The 21,271-nt window shown below is 40.6% G+C and overlaps 1 protein-coding gene and 1 pseudogene across 1 annotated transcript in view; both read left to right on the top strand.

Moving 5' to 3' along the window:
- Positions 1–658: 658 nt before the first annotated feature.
- The window catches only part of LOC127933509 (vitelline membrane outer layer protein 1), a 38,663-nt gene continuing 18,050 nt past the window's right edge, over positions 659–21,271 (top strand). The window contains exon 1 of the mRNA XM_052530545.1: positions 659–786. Within this exon, the coding sequence (XP_052386505.1) occupies positions 733–786 (54 nt within the window). The 5' untranslated portion in view covers positions 659–732. The remainder of the gene's footprint in view (positions 787–21,271) is intronic.
- Positions 793–2,196, top strand: LOC127933496 (vitelline membrane outer layer protein 1-like; annotated as a pseudogene).

The raw sequence follows: 21,271 nt of genomic DNA, 5'->3' as shown, positions 1-21,271 counted from the left end.
CGTAAAGGCCGGATTTTTGCTTTAGGCAATCTATTTTTCTTTTAAAACCTTGCATTAGATTAAAAAAATGCATATACGCTATCAAGCAAATCTGTTTCAACGAACAGGGTTTGATCTGAGCAGTCAGTGTTTGTCTAAAGTGTGTTTAAATGCAGATCATTGACTTTAATATCTGAGTCCATTCAGTCATTTAGTTTTGCACTATTTTGATCACTGGCAGGACTAAAAATATGAATAAACACTGATTTTGAGTTTGCTCTGCAAATATTTATTTATTCATGCAAAGCATCATATGAGTTTAGAAGACTGTTAACTTTCTTATTTCTTCCTCTAATTAAATGTACATTATATATATTATTTTTTCTTATTTCTTAAGCTTCACTTTTGACTTACTGTCACTTGTGTAACTTCCTTTCATTGTGTGCACATCATGGTCCCACTTTGACAAAACAAGAACTAGATCTCGGCCACACTGGTACACATGTATGATAACAGCAACCAAGCACACACACATTTGTTCATACACACATCTTAACTGTAGTTATATTTCTTAATATCCATATGGGGTTATGTTTGACCTCTGACTACTTTGATTGGATGTCCAACACAGCCTGTATGTTGTTTTAATCTGTGTTGTATAAAAATAATCCATTTTCCAGAAGCTTTCTGTATCTTCTTGATCAATTAATTCATTTCATCAGTATTTGAATCGACCAGGCCAGTGCTGCAGCAATGCGTCACTTTATCTCCATGGTGTTTTCACTGCTAGTCATTACTGGGCTGCAGGTAAATGCTCAGTCTGGAGTGAGACGTCCTGAGCGGAGCACCAACAGACATTACAAATCGGAGCTGACTGTGTCGAATGGAAGGGTATGGGGGTCATGGGGTCACAAGGAAATGTGTCCAATGGGAATGTACGCTGCAGGCTTTAGCTAAGGACTGACTTAATTACAGCTAAAAGGTTAAAAGAGGTTCCAAACCCTTAGAATAAATGTACTCTGGAGTTGCTGTTAGTAATTAAATTTCAGGTATTTTTAAGGAAACTGCACATGCTCAAGTTTTGTGACTGCTGAACACACATGATTCAGCTCGTCAGCTCTTTAGCATAGACTCTCAAGACCTGAAACAGATAGGGATAAGGGCCAAATAAAGGAGACATCCAAATGTGTAATGATGTTGTATCAGGAATACTAAATAAATGAATTTTCTTAAAAATAATGTTTTTTTTTTGTTGTTTTTTTGTTTTTTCTTCAGCCGGGGTGTTTGGAGAGATATCAAATGGTGTCCTTCTGGATTCTTGACTGCTTTTCAGCTGAGAGTTGAAAAGCCTCAAGGAAACGGTGACGACACGGCCGCAAACAACATCCAGTGAGCATCAGCTTTTGTGCTATGCTGAAAATCCTTTAACCTGATTTGGTCAAAAATGCATTTAATTGTAGAAATTGCAATTGTAAAAATGTAATTATCAGTGTTGGACTTGTTATCCCCAAAATCTAATGTATTACTCCTTTTAAAAGTAATATTATTACATTACTTTTTACTTTCTGGCAAAAGTAATTAGTTATAAACTATTAGTTACATTACCTTTCCTACACAGCCCACAGAAGTTGTAACTGTGTATCTTCCCCACAAAATATGTTAGTTTTCGCATAGTTGAGGAATCAAAAGTAACTGAGTAACAAGCTGTTTTATGAATGGAACCTGTAATATTATTACTGAAATCTTATTAGTAATTAGTCACACTACTAATTACTGCAAAAATTATTTTATTACTGTAGCTAGTTACTAGTAATTAGTTACTGCCCAACACCGCTCATTTTATGCTTTATTATATCACCAAATCTTTTTTTAACTGATTGTTCGTAAAAAAAATATATATATATATAAAAAATAATAAAAAAATCTCAACCGGTCACATGCAAATTTCTTCCAGGTTCAAATGCAGTTCAGGGTCTCCTTTGCTGGGTGAAGGCACAAAATGGGGCGACTGGGGTGGCTGGAGCCAAACAAGGAATTTGTGGTATCAAGATGCGGGTTGAAATACCGCAAGGAATCGGAGACGACACTGCTCTTAATGACGTGCGCAACTGCGCATGTACTGCTGCAGTTAAGCTGAAGCGAACGCAATCAAGCACCTGGATCTCAGAGCTGTCGAGAGTCATCCAGCTGCAGCCCCGCAGACTCACTTCTTGCTAGACACCAGTGGCTGGACACCAGTGGATGGACAGCAGACGTCATTTCTGGTTTTCAAGGTACTAAACTCTGGTGTGCCTCAATTCTAGAGCTAACGTTAGGTTGCTACCATAGATTTTCCAATTAAATCGTTCTTTGAGAGGTATGATTTAATATTGTAAATACGTTTTTTTTTTTACTTGGATGTGTGAAGATTGTAACCCAGGTAACGAGATCTCATAGAACAGTCTTGGTAGAGAATAGTCTAAAATGCTAGGTTGTCTATGCACACGAGAGTTTGCTAGCTAGCTATGTTTTTTTGTTTTTTGTTGGAGTAGTACTTTTCCCTATGCACGTGTTCTAATCATATTGTACATCTGTTCTTGCTTTAGGTGTGGTGAATGTCAAAAAACTGCCCCAGGCTGTAAGAGACATGTCTGTCCCTTTTAAAATTGTACAATGCAGAAATTGCAGATGTTTTTTCAAAGACTGGGTGGGGTACTGTGGAAACGGAAGATGTGGAGACCTGCGAGGGTTTTATACAGACCCTGAATTTCCTGAGCATTGCCCAGACTGCCAGTTTTAGGGGGCAGGAATGAGGTGTGGTGTGCACAGTGTGCAATAGTCTATTTGGAACTGTTCATGTTTTATTTTCTCTTGAAATAGGGCCTGACTGTGGCATCTTCGTTCTGATGGTCAGATTTGACAAGTTTTACTAATTAGATTGTGTAATTTTCAATAAATATTGCAAAACCATGAAGTGTTAATTTGATCTGGATTGTTTGGTAAATTGTCTGATCATGTGAATCTACGTATATTTTCAAAACAGAAGTGGTTACATTTACAAAAAAAAAAAAAAAAATAAAAGAATTGAATATCCAAATGGGCAAGGCAAAAAACTGTATTCAATTAACATGTACAAGTCTGTTGTATTGACAAAACGTTATAGTCCATTGATCTAGGCTGAATTTAGGTCACAAAAAATAGTGATATGATCTGAACAATATATATTTTCAAGGTGGTTCTTGTGAATGCAGTTTGCATGAATTATTGATGTTATAATATTAAGTATATTATTGAGAATTGTTTTATGTAAAGAGATATGATAAATATCATATTTCAATTTGCACACAGCTTTTATATTATATATTTTAAGTCATAAAAGTAAAATGACAATACGGAAAAGACGTATGCAATTAAGGCTGCAAAGAATACTGTCTATCCACTGGTGAAAACAGAAAATAAATATGCTGTCTATCCATAGGTGAAAATATAAAATAAATATGCTGTCTATCCATAGGTGAAAATATAAAATAGATATGCTGTCTATCCACTGGTGAAAACAGAAAATAAATATGCTGTCTATCCATAGGTGAAAATATAAAATAAATATGCTGTCTATCCATAGGTGAAAATATAAAATAAATATGCTGTCTATCCAGAGGTGAAAATATAAAATAAATATGCTGTCCATCCAGAGGTGAAAATATAAAATAAATATACTGTCCATCCAGAGGTGAGAACTAAATATGCTGTCTATCCAGAGGTGAAATATAAAATAAATATGCTGTCTATCTAGAGGTGAAAATATAAAATAAATATGCTGTCTATCTAGAGGTGAAAATATAAAATAAATATACTGTCCATCCATAGGTGAAAATATAAAATAAATATACTGTCCATCCAGAGGTGAGAACTAAATATGCTGTCTATCCATAGGTGAAAATATAAAATAAATATACTGTCCATCCAGAGGTGAGAACTAAATATGCTGTCTATCCAGAGGTGAAAATATAAAATAAATATGCTGTCTATCTAGAGGTGAAAATATAAAATAAATATGCTGTCTATCTAGAGGTGAAAATATAAAATAAATATACTGTCCATCCATAGGTGAAAATATAAAATAAATATACTGTCCATCCAGAGGTGAGAACTAAATATGCTGTCTATCCAGAGGTGAAAATATAAAATAAATATACTGTCCATCCAGAGGTGAAAATATAAAATAAATATACTGTCCATCCAGAGGTGAAAATATAAAATAAATATTCTGTCCATCCAGAGGTGAGAACTAAATATGCTGTCTATCCATAGGTGAAAATATAAAATAAATATACTGTCCATCCAGAGGTGAGAACTAAATATGCTGTCTATCCAGAGGTGAAAATATAAAATAAATATACTGTCCATCCAGAGGTGAAAATATAAAATAAATATACTGTCCATCCAGAGGTGAGAACTAAATATGCTGTCTATCCAGAGGTGAAAATATAAAATAAATATACTGTCCATCCAGAGGTGAGAACTAAATATGCTGTCTATCCATAGGTGAAAATATAAAATAAATATACTGTCCATCCAGAGGTGAAAATATAAAATAAATATTCTGTCCATCCAGAGGTGAGAACTAAAACTGCTGTCCATCCAGCGGTGAGAACGAAAATTAGCGGCTAAACGGAAATGACGGAGAAAATGGAAATGACGTAGGCTGTCTATCCACTGGTGCCAGCCAGTGGTGTCTAACCGGAGGTGAGTCTGCGGGGCTGCAGCTGGATGCTATTGGAGCTGTCTGGAAGATCTCAATGTATTAGAGCTTGGCTTTTCTTTCAGACGTTAGAAAATTTCAACAAGAACAGCAAGGGGATCAGATGGATCAAAATAATTGATCAGTATACTGTTATGAGCTCCCATAAACCATGTTTTACAACAGAGTTCACGACCTTAAGGGGGGGGGGGGGGGGGGGGGGTGAAATGCTCGTTTTCACTTAATATCCTCTTAATCTTGAGTACCTATAGAGTAGTACTGCATCCTTCATAACTCCAAAAAGTCTTTAGTTTAATTATATTCATAAGAGAAAGATAGTCTGTACCGATTTTTCCCGGAAAAACACAACCGGCTGGAGGCGTGACGTGTGGGCGGAGCTAAAGAATCACGAGCGCCAGTAGGCTTTTGCGTTGAGAGCGTTTGGAAGCTGTGACATTATCGTGAGGGAAAAACCATCATCCAAAACAAACCATGGCTTACAGTCAGATTCAGCCATTTATTTTTGATCCAGAATCAGATCCCGAGGCTGGAACTGAAGGAGAGCAGCAGCAGCAACGACTCGCTCCGAGCGGGGCTCGAACCCGGATCTCCGGAAGGGGAGGCGGACGCTCTAACAAGGAGGCAGAGATATTTTAAGCAGTTTTACTCACCGCCTGCAGTTCCAACACACGATCGTGACCCTTTTTCGCTGGGATTGCATCATCCTTAAGAAATAAACGATACGCAAATCCATCGTAAAAACTGGGCCTTGTTTGTAAAACAAGCATCTTCGAAATGCAGGGGAACAAACACAAACACTTGCACAACTCCGTTGATGCTCTGATCAGTGAATCACTCTGATCAGTGAAGTCTGTTGTGCTCTCAGTGCTCTGCTATACGGGAGCGCGCACTCTTCCGGCAGAAGTGCCTCAGGACCCATATAAGGAAATTCCGTTCCATCTAACGTCACACAGAGCCATACTCGAAAAAAACTTTCCGAAACTTGTGACAAACCGGAAGGAGTATTTTGGGAACAAAAATACTCCTTCAAACGTACAACTTCATTTTTTTTACTTTTAGACTTTGTCCCTAACCCTAACTCTTTAACAGTGTAAAAAACTCAGTATGCATGAAATAGCATTTCACCCCCCCTTTAACACAAAGCAGAGGTCGGCGGTAAATCATCTCACTTATTACATGGCAATGTAAAGTGTATTTTATCAGGTCATGCATTTCAGATCCACAATCTCCATGCTCTACATTAACTGTAAAGCTGTCAAACCGGTTACATGGCATTTTTCTGAGGGCATAATTGTTTCCTAACATCTATTAAAATATATATTTAACTTGAAATGACATTAGTGTTTGTCTGTTGACTGATGTGCTTCTTCAGTGACCTGACTGAAATTATTAACAATTGGATATTTCTTTGCATCCCATTATTGCATTACTGTAAAGTTATTATTTATATGACATTTGAAAGGAGCTTTTGGTAAAAAAAATGTTATGAAGCCTATATTTATAATACATAATGAGGGTATCCTTAATAATTACAATGAATGCATAATGCATTATAAAAAACCTTATAATATGTTGTTTCATCTCATAAATATTCATAAGAACAGTTTTACCTTATTTGTGGTTATAGCATTTAAGAGTATGATGATTTATAAAACAATAAACACGTTGCATCCACTTTTACAATGGATGATATTTACCATCGGTATGATGTATTATAAGTCTCATAGCTTGTCATTTTTTGATGTTACGTTACTTAAAGCGGTCAAAGACCACTAATAAGTAGTAATAATAATATTAATAATAAAAGAAAATTCTCTCAAACAGCCATAAAATCAGATATCAGATCAGATGAATGTGTAATATGACACATTTGCTTTGAGCTATTTTTGTAGTAATATCAGATTGATTATTTTTATGGCACCTTTTCGACAGCTGTTGATAACTAACTCTGCAACTACATGTGAACTAGCAGTCCAATAACACTCAACGTCTAACCACTCACAAGCTGTAGTGAGATACTGTGCCGATCCTAAACAGTGTCAAGATATGTGTGATGAGCCCATTCCTTTACTCCCTTTACACCCACGACTGCAAGCCTGTGCATGGATCTAACTCCAACATTAAGTTTGCAGATGACACCACACGGTGACTGTCGGATATCGCCAAGTAGTAAGGCACGAGGACACAGCATTGCCAACAAAAAAAAGGTTTTATTTTACCCAAAAATAAGAAAAAGGTCTCAGTTACAAAATAAATCAACTTGTTCTAACAAATAATCTAGCTAGACTTTAATAAAGTAAACAAAACAAGTTTTAATTCAATATAACGAAACTTAAGAAGAACTGAACAAAACAAAACTAACCCCCTAAATGAGACAACAGACAGGTATTTATCACAGACGGTGAGCTCACTTAAACAAGACAGGGGAAAACATACAATCAACACTTTATAAACCAACAAATTAGTTACAAGTTATCTAATAAAAGTAAATAGAGTAACAAACAAAACAATCTAATAATACAAAACAACAAATATTAATAATAAAAATAAATTGGAACCAATCAGAAATATAACTTCATTTCTTCACCCCCCCATGACATAGCATCCGGTTGGTATCGTCCAGTGGAATTCTCAGACCATAAATATTGACTGCCGCACGCGCCTCAGCCTTTTGTCAGTCAAGACCGCGATGACGGAAAGACGCACACCTGAGTCAACGCCATTCATCCAACCTCCATGCCACGGTAACTTAAACTCAAATAGAAACAAAGATAAGGAAACAGAAATAGTACAACGCAAGCCAGTAAGTGTGCACTCCAAACCAACGAACGAAGTACTAACATGTATAAATAAAGCTTTGCAATTTGTCAAACAAAGTCGGTGTAGTGATTTTCTTATACATAAACCTTAAATCCTATACTATAAATTCAAATATAAATGAATAATAAAAAGGAAGAAAATAACTATCAGTATGTAAATGAATATATGTATCGTGAATGAATGCGTTGATGTTACCCTTATCAATGTGTGGCCACAGGTTCGGCCATCACACACCCCCTCCCTTCAGGCATCTCGTGGATACAACGAGAGAAGTAGTCAGCGGTCACATTGGACTTGCCCGGAACGTGCTGGACAGTGAACCGGAAAGGCTGCATAGCCAGATACCACCGTGTGATCCTCCCATTGGTATCTTTCATCCTTTCCAGCCACTGGAGAGCTTTATGGTCCATTTCCAACTTGAACTCCCTTCCAAGTAGGTAATATCTCAAGGAGTCTAGGGCCCATTTAACTGCCAAACATTCCTTCTCTATTGTCGAATAGCGGACTTCCCTTGGAAAGAGTTTACGGCTAATGAAAGCCACAGGCCGTCGCTCACCAGGTGGTCCCTGTAACAACACAGCCCCTATGCCCCTCTCAGAGGCATCCGTCTGCACAATAAATTCTTGATCAAAGTCTGGACTGTACAGCACAGCATTTTCTCTTAACGCCGATTGAATATCTCGAAAGGCCGTCATCCTTTCTTCTGACCACTGGCATTGATTTGGACATCGAACCCCCACCATATCTGTCAACAGGGCAGCCCTGCTAGAGAAGTGAGGGATAAAACGATTATAAAATCCCGCCATTCCCAGAAAGGACCTGAGTTCCTTACGTGTCTGAGGAATGGGAGCTTCCTCTAATGCCTGGACCTTTTTGACTTGTGGTCGCACTACCCCGTTGCCAATGACAAAGCCCAGGTACTCGGTTTCCGTCCTGGCTACAGCACACTTGGCAGGATTCACTGTGAGGCCTGCTTCTTGCAGACGCTGTAGAACCTCTTGAAGGTGTTGAACATGCTCCTCCCAGGTAGTACTGTAGATGACTATGTCATCCAAATAAGCTGCAGCAAAAGTTAGCCCATGTAACACCTGGTCAATAAGTCTCTGAAAGGTAGCCGGTGCCCCATGCAGGCCAAAGGGTAAAACCCGGAAATGGAATAGCCCCCATGGTGTCCTAAATGCTGTTAAAGGACGGGCCTGTTGTGTCAATGGTATCTGCCAATACCCTTTGGACAAATCGATGGTCGTCAGGTATTTGGCTTTGCCCAATCGATCAATTAAGGCGTCTATACGGGGAGTAGGATATGAGTCAAACTGTGATACAGAATTCAAGTACCGGAAGTCAATACAAAACCGGATACTCCCATCCTTTTTCGGTACTAGGACCACCGGATGGCACCACTCGCTTTTAGAGGGTTCAATAATTCCCAGTCTCAGCATCAAGTTCACTTCCTCCTTCAAGTCCTCTTGGAGTCTCTCAGGTATTCTGTAACTCATACGTCTAACAGCTGCATCAGGTTTTAATATCACATCATGTTGTATCAAAGAGGTCAAACCAGGATATTCTGAGAAGGTTTCAGGGGTACATAGAGCTCTCACCTGGGATTGCTGATCTTCAGGCAGATGCTCCAGATGAATATTTCCAGCTACTGGTCGAGGCAAGTACTGGTCTTCCCATTCCTCCTCCTCCTTCACATGACGAATCATCATCACTTGCGCTCTCTGCTCAGGTCGGGATACCCACTTATTCAAAAGGTTGACATGAAGTACTCGGCTAGCACGATCTTGCCCTGGAATGACCACTTCATACGTGGTGGGACCTAGCTGGTTCCTGATCTCGAAGGGGCCCTGCCACTTGGCCAACAGCTTGCTCTCCTGACTCGGCAGCATCACAAGTACTCTGTCTCCAACCACAAAGCCTCTTTCCCGTGCCGATTGGTCGTACCATGTTTTTTGGTGCTTCTGGGCCTCCATCAGGTGGGTTTGAGCCAAAGTCCTCATTTTCTCCAGACGTTCCCTCATTTGCAAGACATAAGACACAATGTTAATAGGCTCACTCTCACCATGGTCTCCTTCCCAGACTTCTTTAAGTAGTGTCAGAGGTCCCCGAACTTCATGGCCGTATAAGAGCTCAAACGGAGAAAACCCGGTAGAAGCCTGGGGTACTTCTCTATAAGCAAAAAGAAGATACGGGAGCCATTGGTCCCAGTCCCGGCCAGTCTCACCAACAAATTTCCGCAGCATTTGTTTCAATGTCTGATTAAATCGTTCTGTGAGCCCATCAGTTTGAGGATGGTAAGGTGTTGTCCGCAAACTCTTAATACCCAGCAACTGGTAGACTTGTTTCAGGAGATTGGACATGAAATTGGTCCCTTGGTCAGTGAGAATTTCAGCTGGCAGTCCGACTCTGGAAAAGAACTGGACTAGACAAGTTGCAACATATTTAGCTTTGACAGACTTTAAAGGAAATACCTCTGGGTACCTCGTAGCATAATCGGTGATCACCAGTAGAAACCGGTTACCTGCACAGCTCTTTTCCACAGGGCCAACGACATCCATGCCCAGACGTTCGAATGGTGTACTGATTACAGGAAGGGGCTGGAGGGGCACTCTTGATGGACGTTTGATGGATACTTTTTGACAATCAGGGTAACTTTTACAGTACTGGGCAACATCCGTTTCCAAGCCGGGCCAGTAAAAGTGTCTTTTGATACGTGCAGTGGTCTTCTTTTTCCCTAGGTGGCCAGCCCAGGGAATGGAATGGCTCAGGTGAAGGACAACCTCTCGAGTATCCTGTGGAACCACCAGCTGTTTTACCAGTCCGATCTGGCGGTAGAGTATGCCCTGTTCAAATACAAAATGCTCACAGGCAAACAGCAAGACTAACATCTTTTTGCTGTAATGCAATTATGTTAGTAGGCAGCTGGACATGTGGGGTTAGATTGCATGTGCTCTCTACGGGCAATTGGGAGGCATTATACTCAAGCTTTGCTCGTCTCTTTTGACGTCTAGATTTTCTTGATTTTGTGATGCCCATCGCTAAATCTACGTCATAAAAGGGCAGTGTCGAAAGAGTCTGTATCGCTTCTTCCGGCTGCTTTGCCATGGCCCTTGTTATCACTATGTTGCACTGCTGCACGGGCTTGACCAGATCTAGGAGCACTGGTAAATCACGACCAAGAACTATCGGATACGGAAGATTATCTGCTACCCCTACTTCTAACAGGTAGGTTTGACCTTCAACCCCAATATATAGGTCTGCAGTGGGCACCATTCTTTCCTCCCCATGTACGCAGCAGATGGGTAATTTATTATAGGCCCTAATTAAAGATGGAGCCACAAATTTCCTGTTCACCAGAGTCTGGTCACTCCCAGTATCCACTAGGGCCTTCAGTTCTTTCCCGTTTACGGTCACCGTCTTGATCTGTAACAGTACCTTTGGTTTGGTTATCTTTGCTGCGCTGCCTCTGGGAGCATAACACAAGTTAGTTAGTTTAGCAGCATTTTGTGGGCAGGCTGGCCTTGTGTGGCCCTCTTGTCCGCACTGGAAACAAATGACTGGTCCTCTTAAAATGTTATGCCGTCTAACTTCTGGAAAATCTCCCTTGGGAGACTTACCCGCCCCAGGCACCGGTTTCTGATGGAACGGGGCCCGTCGGGAGTCACTACCAGTTGTCCAACTCCACGGTTGATTCTTTTTTCTTGCAGCCACAAAGACATCAGCTAATGACGCGGCATCCGCTGCGGTCCTAGGGTCCCGTTCCCGGACCCAGACCTGGAGTTCAGGAGAAAGCATGCGAAGATACTGTTCTAGAATGATCATTTCACCCACCTCTTCGATGGTTTTCTCCCGGGGTCTAATCCACTTGCCATAGAGTTCCTTCAGCCTTATGTACAGTTCTTTTGGACTCTCGGATGGATAGACATCTAAGGAGCGAAACCTCTGTCTATAGGTCTCTGCACTGATATCGTATTTAATGAGGATGGCTGCCTTGACCTTCTCATACTCGATACAATCATCCAAATCCATATTAACATATGCAGCCCTTGCTTTGCCAGTCAATAACGGAATCAAGTGAAAAGTCCAATCAGCCTTGGGCCAGCGGCAAGCTGTGGCGATTCGCTCAAAAGTTATTAAAAAATGCTCTATATCATCAGAGTCAGCTAACCTTTCCAGTCGAGGTTCACGAGGCCACATTGGTCCAGAATAATCAACATTAGGGTCAGCATCCCTTGTGTGGGAGGTAAACTGGTGAGGAGAAGGTCGGGTTCCAGGATCTGCATCTCCACCCTGGCCATCAAGATAATCTAAATTGGTCGGGCGTGGCTCAGGAGTAAAGGAGGTACGAGCCTGAACCTCAGTCTGTAATAAGCTGAATTGATGTTGGAGAGCTCTAAATCGTCGCTCCTGTTCTCCATACTCCTGCTTCCTTGCTGCCTCCCGGACATCCATTTTCGCCATATGGGCTTGAAACAGGCCAGTCAAATCACCCAATGATGGTTCTCTACTTGCTGCCTCCTTTTCCCCATCAAACACCTCTTCGTCTATAGTCCTCTCCTCATCTCTTTCTTCTCGCTCAGTTGGAGCAAGCTTAGGAACTCCTTTCTTTGGCGGTCGACTCATAACTCCTCAAAAAATATAATTAAACAAGAGGGGGGAAAAAAAACAAAAACCTGTGTCCTCTACTGGCTTATCCCACCGCTGCCACAATATGTCGGATATCGCCAAGTAGTAAGGCACGAGGACACAGGATTGCCAACAAAAAAAAGGTTTTATTTTACCCAAAAATAAGAAAAAGGTCTCAGTTACAAAATAAATCAACTTGTTCTAACAAATAATCTAGCTAGACTTTAATAAAGTAAACAAAACAAGTTTTAATTCAATATAACGAAACTTAAGAAGAACTGAACAAAACAAAACTAACCCCCTAAATGAGACAACAGACAGGTATTTATCACAGACGGTGAGCTCACTTAAACAAGACAGGGGAAAACATACAATCAACACTTTATAAACCAACAAATTAGTTACAAGTTATCTAATCAAAGTAAATAGAGTAACAAACAAAACAATCTAATAATACAAAACAACAAATATTAATAATAAAAATAAATTGGAACCAATCAGAAATATAACTTCATTTCTTCACCCCCCCATGACATAGCATCCAGTTGGTATCGTCCAGTGGAATGCTCAGACCATAAATATTGACTGCCGCACGCGCCTCAGCCTTTTGTCAGTCAAGACCGCGATGACGGAAAGACGCACACCTGAGTCAACGCCATTCATCCAACCTCCATGCCACGGTAACTTAAACTCAAATAGAAACAAAGATAAGGAAACAGAAATAGTACAACGCAAGCCAGTAAGTGTGCACTCCAAACCAACGAACGAAGTACTAACATGTATAAATAAAGCTTTGCAATTTGTCAAACAAAGTCTGTGTAGTGATTTTCTTATACATAAACCTTAAATCCTATACTATAAATTCAAATATAAATGAATAATAAAAAGGAAGAAAATAACTATCAGTATGTAAATGAATATATGTATCGTGAATGAATGCGTTGATGTTACCCTTATCAATGTGTGGCCACAGGTTCGGCCATCACAGTGACAACGATGAGACTCCCTACAGGAAAGAGGTACAGCACCTAGCCACTGCGCTGACAATAACCTGCTCCTTAACACCAGCAAGACAAAGGAGCTCATTGTGGACTTCAGGGAGAAGAAAGGAAGCACGCATGACCCCATCCACATTAACGGGATGGTCGTTTAACGTGTCTCCAGCTTCAAGTTCCTGGGAACCACCTTCTCAGAGGAACTGTCCTGGACCACAAACACCTCCAGCCTGGTCAAGAAGGCTCACCAGCACTTCTACTTCCTCAGGCCACCGAAGAAGCTGTCTTCAGCCACCCTGGTGAGCTTTTACTGGTGTACGTTCGAGAGCATCCTGACCAGTTGCATCACAGTCTGGTATGGAAACTGCTTAGTGGCTGACTGCAAGGCACTGCAGAGGGTGGTGAAAACTGCCCAACGCATCACAGGGACACTACTTCCTGCTCTTGAGGACATCCAGAGAAAACGCTGTCTATGTCGAGCTCTCAGCATTCTCATGGACTCTTCTCACCCTGACAAAGGACTGTTTAACCTCCTGCCTTCTGGGAGGCGCTTCACTTCACCACTACATCTGACTGATTTATTCATGTACAACAACAACAAAACTGTAAACTTATTACTTGCACTACTGTCTGTTCATTCAGAAACTCTGAGTCCATTTGCACACTGAAATATTTTCTTTGCACTTTACTGTCCATTGCAATTGTGTAAATTGTTAATATGTTCATAGTTCTGCCTATAGTGTATATACACTCTTAAAATCCATCTGTATAGTATGTTCATAGCACACCTATCTGTATATCATGCTGATAGTATTTAAAATCTGTAAATGATGTCCATAAAACTTATCTGTATAGTTATTGTACATATTGTAGACCTTGTATATTCTGTACTTACTGCTTATTGCACTTCTGGTTAGATGCTAACTGCATTTCATTGCCTTGTACCTTACATGTGCAGTGACAATAAAGTTGTATCTAATCTAATCTAATATGATACAGTCCATTAAACTGCAAATGAAGAAGATTTAATATAGTATTCATTGTGTGTTATAAATAATCATACTTTTAAACGTATAACTACAAATACGTACGTATTATGATATATTATAATTGTCGTTATGATTATTCATGAGTTGATATAACATGTTTTTTTTTTTTTTTTTTATAATTCATTATGCATTCATTATAATGCCTTAAGAATATCCTTATAATTACTGTATGTTTTCTCCATGCCCAATTTGATGGTATTGAGGTTTTCTGGAGATGGTTTCATCCTTTTGATCACAGTCGTCCACTCCCGAGAGGACTCCTCCTCCCCTTCAGCATGTACATACCTCCAAAGTGATTGACAATCCAGAGGAATCACTGATTCGAGTTTGCAATGGTTGGACTGCGGTGTCGCTGTTGGACAGTGTTTTCTCTACTTCCTGTTGGCCTTCTGTTGCTAATCGTAGCTTCGTGTAGCTGTTTTTATTTTTCTCTAGAATCTTTATCTTACTATCATTCTCTGTTTTTTAAAGTGATCAAATATAACTTAATTCACACCATATTTCTGATATTATCGATCAATCTTATCAGATTAATTCAGCACTCGTTAGCTTGTCATTTGCATTTTCATTCAAACCTATCGCTGTTTTCTTTTCTCCTCTCCTCTCTCTCGCTCCAGTTTTTCACAAGTTCATCAAACAACCGCAGTAAGAATATTTCATCAAGCACGGTGAGTAATGGCTTCTCCTGCTATTATTATTTGCACCTCTTGCCACATGTACAGTTTATCTATCTCTGTCACAGATGAGGGATTCACATGTGATAAATGCAGGGAAATAGTTAGGCTGACAGAGAAGATTTCAGAATTAGAGACACGCATCCAAACTTTAATCGAGGACAGTAAGAATGTTAGGGCTCTAGATATGGCTTTGGATGTGTCTAGCTCAGGGATTCCTGTACATTGTCCGGTTACGGCAACAGAGCCCCTGCAGCAGGGCAACTGGGTGACAGTGAGGCAGCATAGTCATGGGTCAAAACACCGCTCTTCTGTTCCGATCAAAACATTTAACAGGTTCTCCCCACTCAGTGATGCACCCACTGAGAAACCTTTACAAAATCTGAGTGCACGGATTGGAAATTCGTGGGCACGGTTTGTTAATCCGTGGGAACGATTTGTTAAACCCAGGGAACAGTTTATGAATTTGTGAGTACGGTTTATAAACTGAGGGAGGAAAACAAAACTACAGGTATTTCATATTGCTTGGCGGGAAAGTAACCTATCCTACAGAAAAGCATTAAAAACTGCTAGATCCGAAAACAAACATAACCCCAGGTATTTATTCAATACAGTGGCTAAATTGATGACAAATAAAGCCTCAACAAGTGTTGACATTTCCCAACACCACAGCAGTAATGACTTTATGAACTACTTCTAAAATCGATACTATTAGAGATAAAATTGCAACCATTTAGCCATCAGCTACAGTATTGCATCAGACAGTGCACTATAGACCCCCTGAGGAACAGTTCCACTCATTCTCTACTATAGGAGAGGAAGAATTGTATAAACTTGTTAAATCATCTTAACCAACAACATGTATGTGAGACTCTATACCATCTAAGCTCCTAAAAGAGGTGCTTCCAGAAGTCATAAATCTTCTTCTGACTATTATAAATTCCTCATTCTCATTATGATATGTCCCCAAAACCTTCAAACTGGCTGTTATTAAGCCTCTCATCAAAAAAACACAACTTGACCCAAAGAAGTAGTTGATGATAGACCAATCTCGAATCTCCCTTTTCTGTCCAAGATACTAGAAAAGGTGGTATCCTCACAATTATATTCCTTCTTAGAGAAAAATGGTATATGTGAGGATTTCCAGTCAGGAATTAGACGGTATCATAGTACTGAGACTGCTCTCCTTGGAGTTACAAATGATCTCCTCTTATCATCTGATCGTGGGTGTATCTCTGGTAGTTTTATTGGATCTTAGTGCTGTGTTTGACACAATTGACCACAAAATTATTTTGCATAGACTTGAACACTTTGTTGGCATTGATGGAAGTGCATTATCATGGTTTAAATCGTACTTATATGACCACCATCAGTTCGTAGCAGTGATTGAAGATGTATCATATCGATCACAAGTGCAATATGGAGTACCTCAAGGCTCAGTACTAGGGCCGCTACTCTTCACGCTTTATATGTTACCCTTGGGAGATCTCATCAGGAAACATAGTGTTAGCTTTCACTATAATGCTGATGATACTCTATACTGTATTTCTTCGTGGCCCGGTGAAACACACCAATTTGAAAAACTAATGGAATGCATAGTCGATATAAAAAACTGGATGACGAGTAATTTCTTACTGCTAAATTCTACAGCTAGTCCAAAATGCAGCAGCAAGAGTTCTTACTAGAACCAGGACGTATGACCATATTAGCCCGGTCTTATCAACACTGCACTGGCTCCCTATCAAACATCGTACAGATTTTAAAATATTGCTTATTACTTATAAAGCCCTGAATGGTTTAGCACCTCAGTATTTGAATGAGCTCCTTTTACATTACAATCCTCTATGTCCGCTACGTTTTCAAAACTCAGGCAATTTGATAATAGCTAGAATATCAAAATCAACTGCGGGAGGCAGATCCTTTTCCTATTTGGCGCCTAAACTCTGGAATAACATACCTAACATTGTTCGGGAGGCAGACACACTCTTGCAGTTTAAATCTAGATTAAAGACCCATCTCTTTAACCTGGCTTACACATAACATATTAATATGCTTTTAATATCCAAATCCGATTTTTAGGCTGCATTAATTAGGTTACACACTTCCCACAACACCCTATGTACTTCTCATTAGAAGAATGGCATCTACGCTAATATTTGTCTTTTTCTCTCTTATTCCGAGGTCACCGTAGCCATCAGATCCAGTCTGTATCCAGATCAGAGGGTCACTGCAGTCACCCGGATCCAGTACGTATCCAGACCAGATGGTGGATCAGCACCTAGAAAGGACCTCTACTGCCCTGAAAGACAACAGAGACCAGGAGAACTAGAGCCCCAGATACAGATCCCCTGTAAAGACCTTGTCTCAGAGGAGCACAAGGACAAGACCACAGGAAACAGATGATTCTTCTGCACAATCTGACTTTGCTGCAGCCTGGAATTGAACTTCTGGTTTCGTCTGGTCAGAGGAGAACTGGCCCCCCAACTGAGCCTGGTTTCTCCCAAGGTTTTTTTCTCCATTCTGTCACCGATGTTTCGGTTCCTTGCTGCTGTCGCCTCTGGCTTGCTTAGTTGGGATCACTTCATCTATAGCGATATCCTTGACTTTGCAAATAAATGCACAGACACTATTTAACTGAACAGAGATGACATCACTGAATTCAATGATGAACTGCCTTTAACTATCATTTTGCATTATTGACACACTGTTTTCCTAATGAATGTTGTTCAGTTGCTTTGACGCAATGTATTTTGTTTAAAGCGCTATATAAATAAAGGTGACTTGACTTGACTTCAAGCACTACAACAGCAGTGTGATGCAGAAGCCGCACAAAGTAAAGGCGTATGTCTTTGAGAAAGCGGCCACTGATCTAGAAGAAAAATCTGCATCGGGCTCCGCGAAGGTAGATTCCACAGAAAGTATTCGCGACTATGTAAAACATCAAAAAATCCTAAAAGCAGATTCAATTCCACTTAGAGCACAACATAAAGCACAATGATACTCTAGCAACAACTGTCCCATATGAGCCACCAAAATAAGAACCAGGCCAGTGTATGGACACATAGTACGTCCATCTACCCCCAAGTGCAGACAAACATAAAGATGTTTCTCAACTTTCCCAAAGCATTCCTGTGCAGAAACTTTCATTTGCAACGACCCAAGCTTTAAGCGTTCAGTGCAACCCGGTCTTGTACCCACTAAGATGAGGTTTCAGGAAAAGCAGAGAAAGAGAGAAGCAATCTCAGTCAACAAGACTGAAGTGGTCAGCACCGAGCAAAATCCAACTGCAGGAACAAACATTCACAACCCAAATAAAGAATGCCCAATTCACAAGAAAACCTCACACACTTAAAAAATGCAGAGCTTTTAGAGAAATGCCTTTGGAGGAGCGTAAGGCCTATTTGAAGTGGAATCTGATATGTTTCCGATGTTGCGCATCCACAAATCATCAGGCAAAAATATGTAAAGCCGACACCCTTTGTAAAGAATGTAACTCCAACTCACACATTACTGCTCTTCACCCTGGTCCTTCGCCTTGGGCAACCACAGAGCCTGCTTCCAACAACGGCGGGGAGTGCAATATAGTTTTACCTATGGCCACGTCTACATGTATGCAAGTCTGTGGGAGTGAAGTTGAAAGTCACTCATGTAGCAAGATCAGTCCTGTATTCATTTATTCATAGGGCTTCCCTGAGAAGAAACTCAAAACCTACGCTATTTTGGATGACCAAAGCAACAGGTCACTTGCCAGATCTTCAATCTTCGATACGTTTGGCATTACCAAAGACTGATTCCCGTACAAGCCGATAACCTGTGCAAGCCTTGAGGAAGCTATGGGGAGGAGAGCACACAACTTCATTGTCGAATCTGTGAATAGCAAGTCACAACTTAAGCTCCAAACAATTATCGAATGTAACATGCTGCTGGACAATCGCAATGAGATTCCTAGACCTGAAGCTGCTCGTAATCATTCTCATCTCCAAGATATTGCATCCGACATTCCAGATGTTGATCCTGAAGCCAAGATCCTGCTTCTCATTGGTAGGGATGTTATTCAAGCTCACAAAGTTCTTTACCAATGCAATGGACCTCCAAATGCACCCTTTGCTCAGAAGCTAGCTCTGGGATGGGTGATTATTGGAAACATTTGCTTGGGTGGAGCTCACAAACCCGTACAGGCAAGCGTTTCAAGACGAACATTTTGGACAATGGCCTTTGGACACTTCCTTCAATGTAAGAGCTTCATCCAAGTAAAGGAATGCATTATCCCACAAAGCCACAACAGGGTCATTCTCCCAAACCATACCAAGTACACGTCCATCGGAGAAACCGTGTTCCAACAAACAAGTTTGGATGAGAGACCTGGCTACTGTCAGGAAGAAGTGGCCTTCCTGCAGATAATGAATAAGGAAGTCTATCAGGACAATACAAATAGTTGCGTTGCTCCACTGCCCTTTCGTTCACCTAGGCCACGCCTTTCCAATAACAAGCAGCAAGCCATCCAGCGCCTAGCTTCAGTTCGTCATATGCTGAACAAACGTCCTCACATGAAAAGTCCATTCCAGGAATTCATGCAAACCCTTTTTGATAATGGTCATGCAGAAATAGTGCCAACCCTTACTGGAAAAGAAGAGTATCTTCTTGTTTGTATCTTCCCTTTTTCGGAGTGTATCACCCCCACAAGCCAGACCAAATAAGGGTTGTCTTCGACTCTAGCATGTAATTTAGAAGGAGTTTCCCTCAATGACATCCTTCTTATCGGTCCGAATCTCAACAACAGCCTGCTGGGAGTGCTCATGCGGCTGCGTGAAGAGAAGGTAGCTGTAACAGCTGATTTTAAGCAAATGTTCCATTGCTTTGAGGTCAGGAAGGACCATCAGAACTTTCTACTCAGAACTGAATTTTCTCTGGCACCAGAAAAACAACATGGAACAACCAATTGTGGCGCATCGAATGACAGTACACGTCTTCGGCAACAACCAATCAATCAAGAAAAAAGAGACAATACAACAAAACATCTTGTGGAATGTCTTGGTATAAGCTGGGACATTGCAGCAGATGAGTTCACCTTCCAAGTGTCTACCGCTGAGAAGCCCTACACTTGCAGAGGGGTACTTTTCATCATTAACAGTTTGTATGACCCTCTAGGTTTCACAGCTCCAGTCAGCATCAAAGGCAGAGCCCTTTTGAGAGAGCTTTCAATGGATGCAGGTGAATGGGATGACCCACTTCCAGAACAAATGCAAGAAGAATGGAGTACATGGAAGGAATCCCTGAAGTATCTTGAACAAGTCAGAATACAAAGAATGTACACATTCATATCCTTTTGTGGTGCAGCCAAAAGGGAGCTCTGTATATTCTGTGATGCATCCACCAAAGCTATTGCTGCCATAGCTTATGTAAAGGTCACAGATACAGAAGGTAAGAGCGAACTTAGATTTGTGTTTGGCAAAGCTAAACTTGCCCCACAACAAGAGATTACTATCCAGAGGCTGGAACTATGTGCAACTTCTCTTGCCATCGAGAATGCAGACTTGATTTCAGAGGAGATCAATGTTCCATTCCATTGTACAAGGTTCTTCATAGACAGCAAGGTAGTGCTTGGATACATACTAAATTAATCCAGGAGGTTCTATGTCTAAGTGTGTAACCGAGTTCAAAGGATTAGAAAATCATGCAGCCCAGAACAATGGAATTAAGTGTAGACAGATTTAAACCCAGCCAATATAGCTTCCAGGTCCATTCCAGCAAACACTTCAAGCATGTGGCTCAAAGGAGCAGATTTCCTGCTACAAGTGCACGCGCAAAAGAAACCAAGTGGTGTTTTGAGTTACTCAATCCAGACTCTGACCCCGGGATTCACCCTACCATGACGGCCTTTGCTACTCATCTCACAGACTAGATCCAAGTCGCTTTGAGTCCATCTCAACTTGGACGTCACTGCTTAGAGCAATAGCGAGACTTGTTCATATCACCAGATGCTACAAGGGAAATGCTTATGGAAGCAAGTGTCAAGGTTGGCATATTTGCAAAAGTATCACCCCAGAGGACTATAGGAAAGCAAAAAGAGTTATTCTGAGCTGTCATCAACACAAGACTTATCCTGAAGTCTTTGCATGCATCGAAGCCCAGAAAGAGATATCAAAGCAAAATCCTCTCAGAAACCTATCGCCACATAAAGATGATGCTGACTGCCTTAGAGTTGGAGGTCGTCTTTCACAAGCCGACATGCAAAATTATGAAACATATCCTTTCATCATCCCAGGAAAGCACAACTTGATTACACTAATGGTACAGCATTATCACCAACAAGTACAACATCAGGGACGCCATTTCACAGAGGGTGCTGTAAGAATGGCCGGATTATAGATTGTTGACGGAAAACAT

This window comes from Carassius gibelio, chromosome A17, assembly GCF_023724105.1.
Source record: "Carassius gibelio isolate Cgi1373 ecotype wild population from Czech Republic chromosome A17, carGib1.2-hapl.c, whole genome shotgun sequence".
In the NCBI taxonomy this organism is placed as follows: Eukaryota; Metazoa; Chordata; class Actinopteri; order Cypriniformes; family Cyprinidae; genus Carassius; species Carassius gibelio.
The sequence above is the reverse complement of the archived record's forward strand: the minus strand, read 5'-3'. Positions and strand labels throughout refer to the sequence as shown.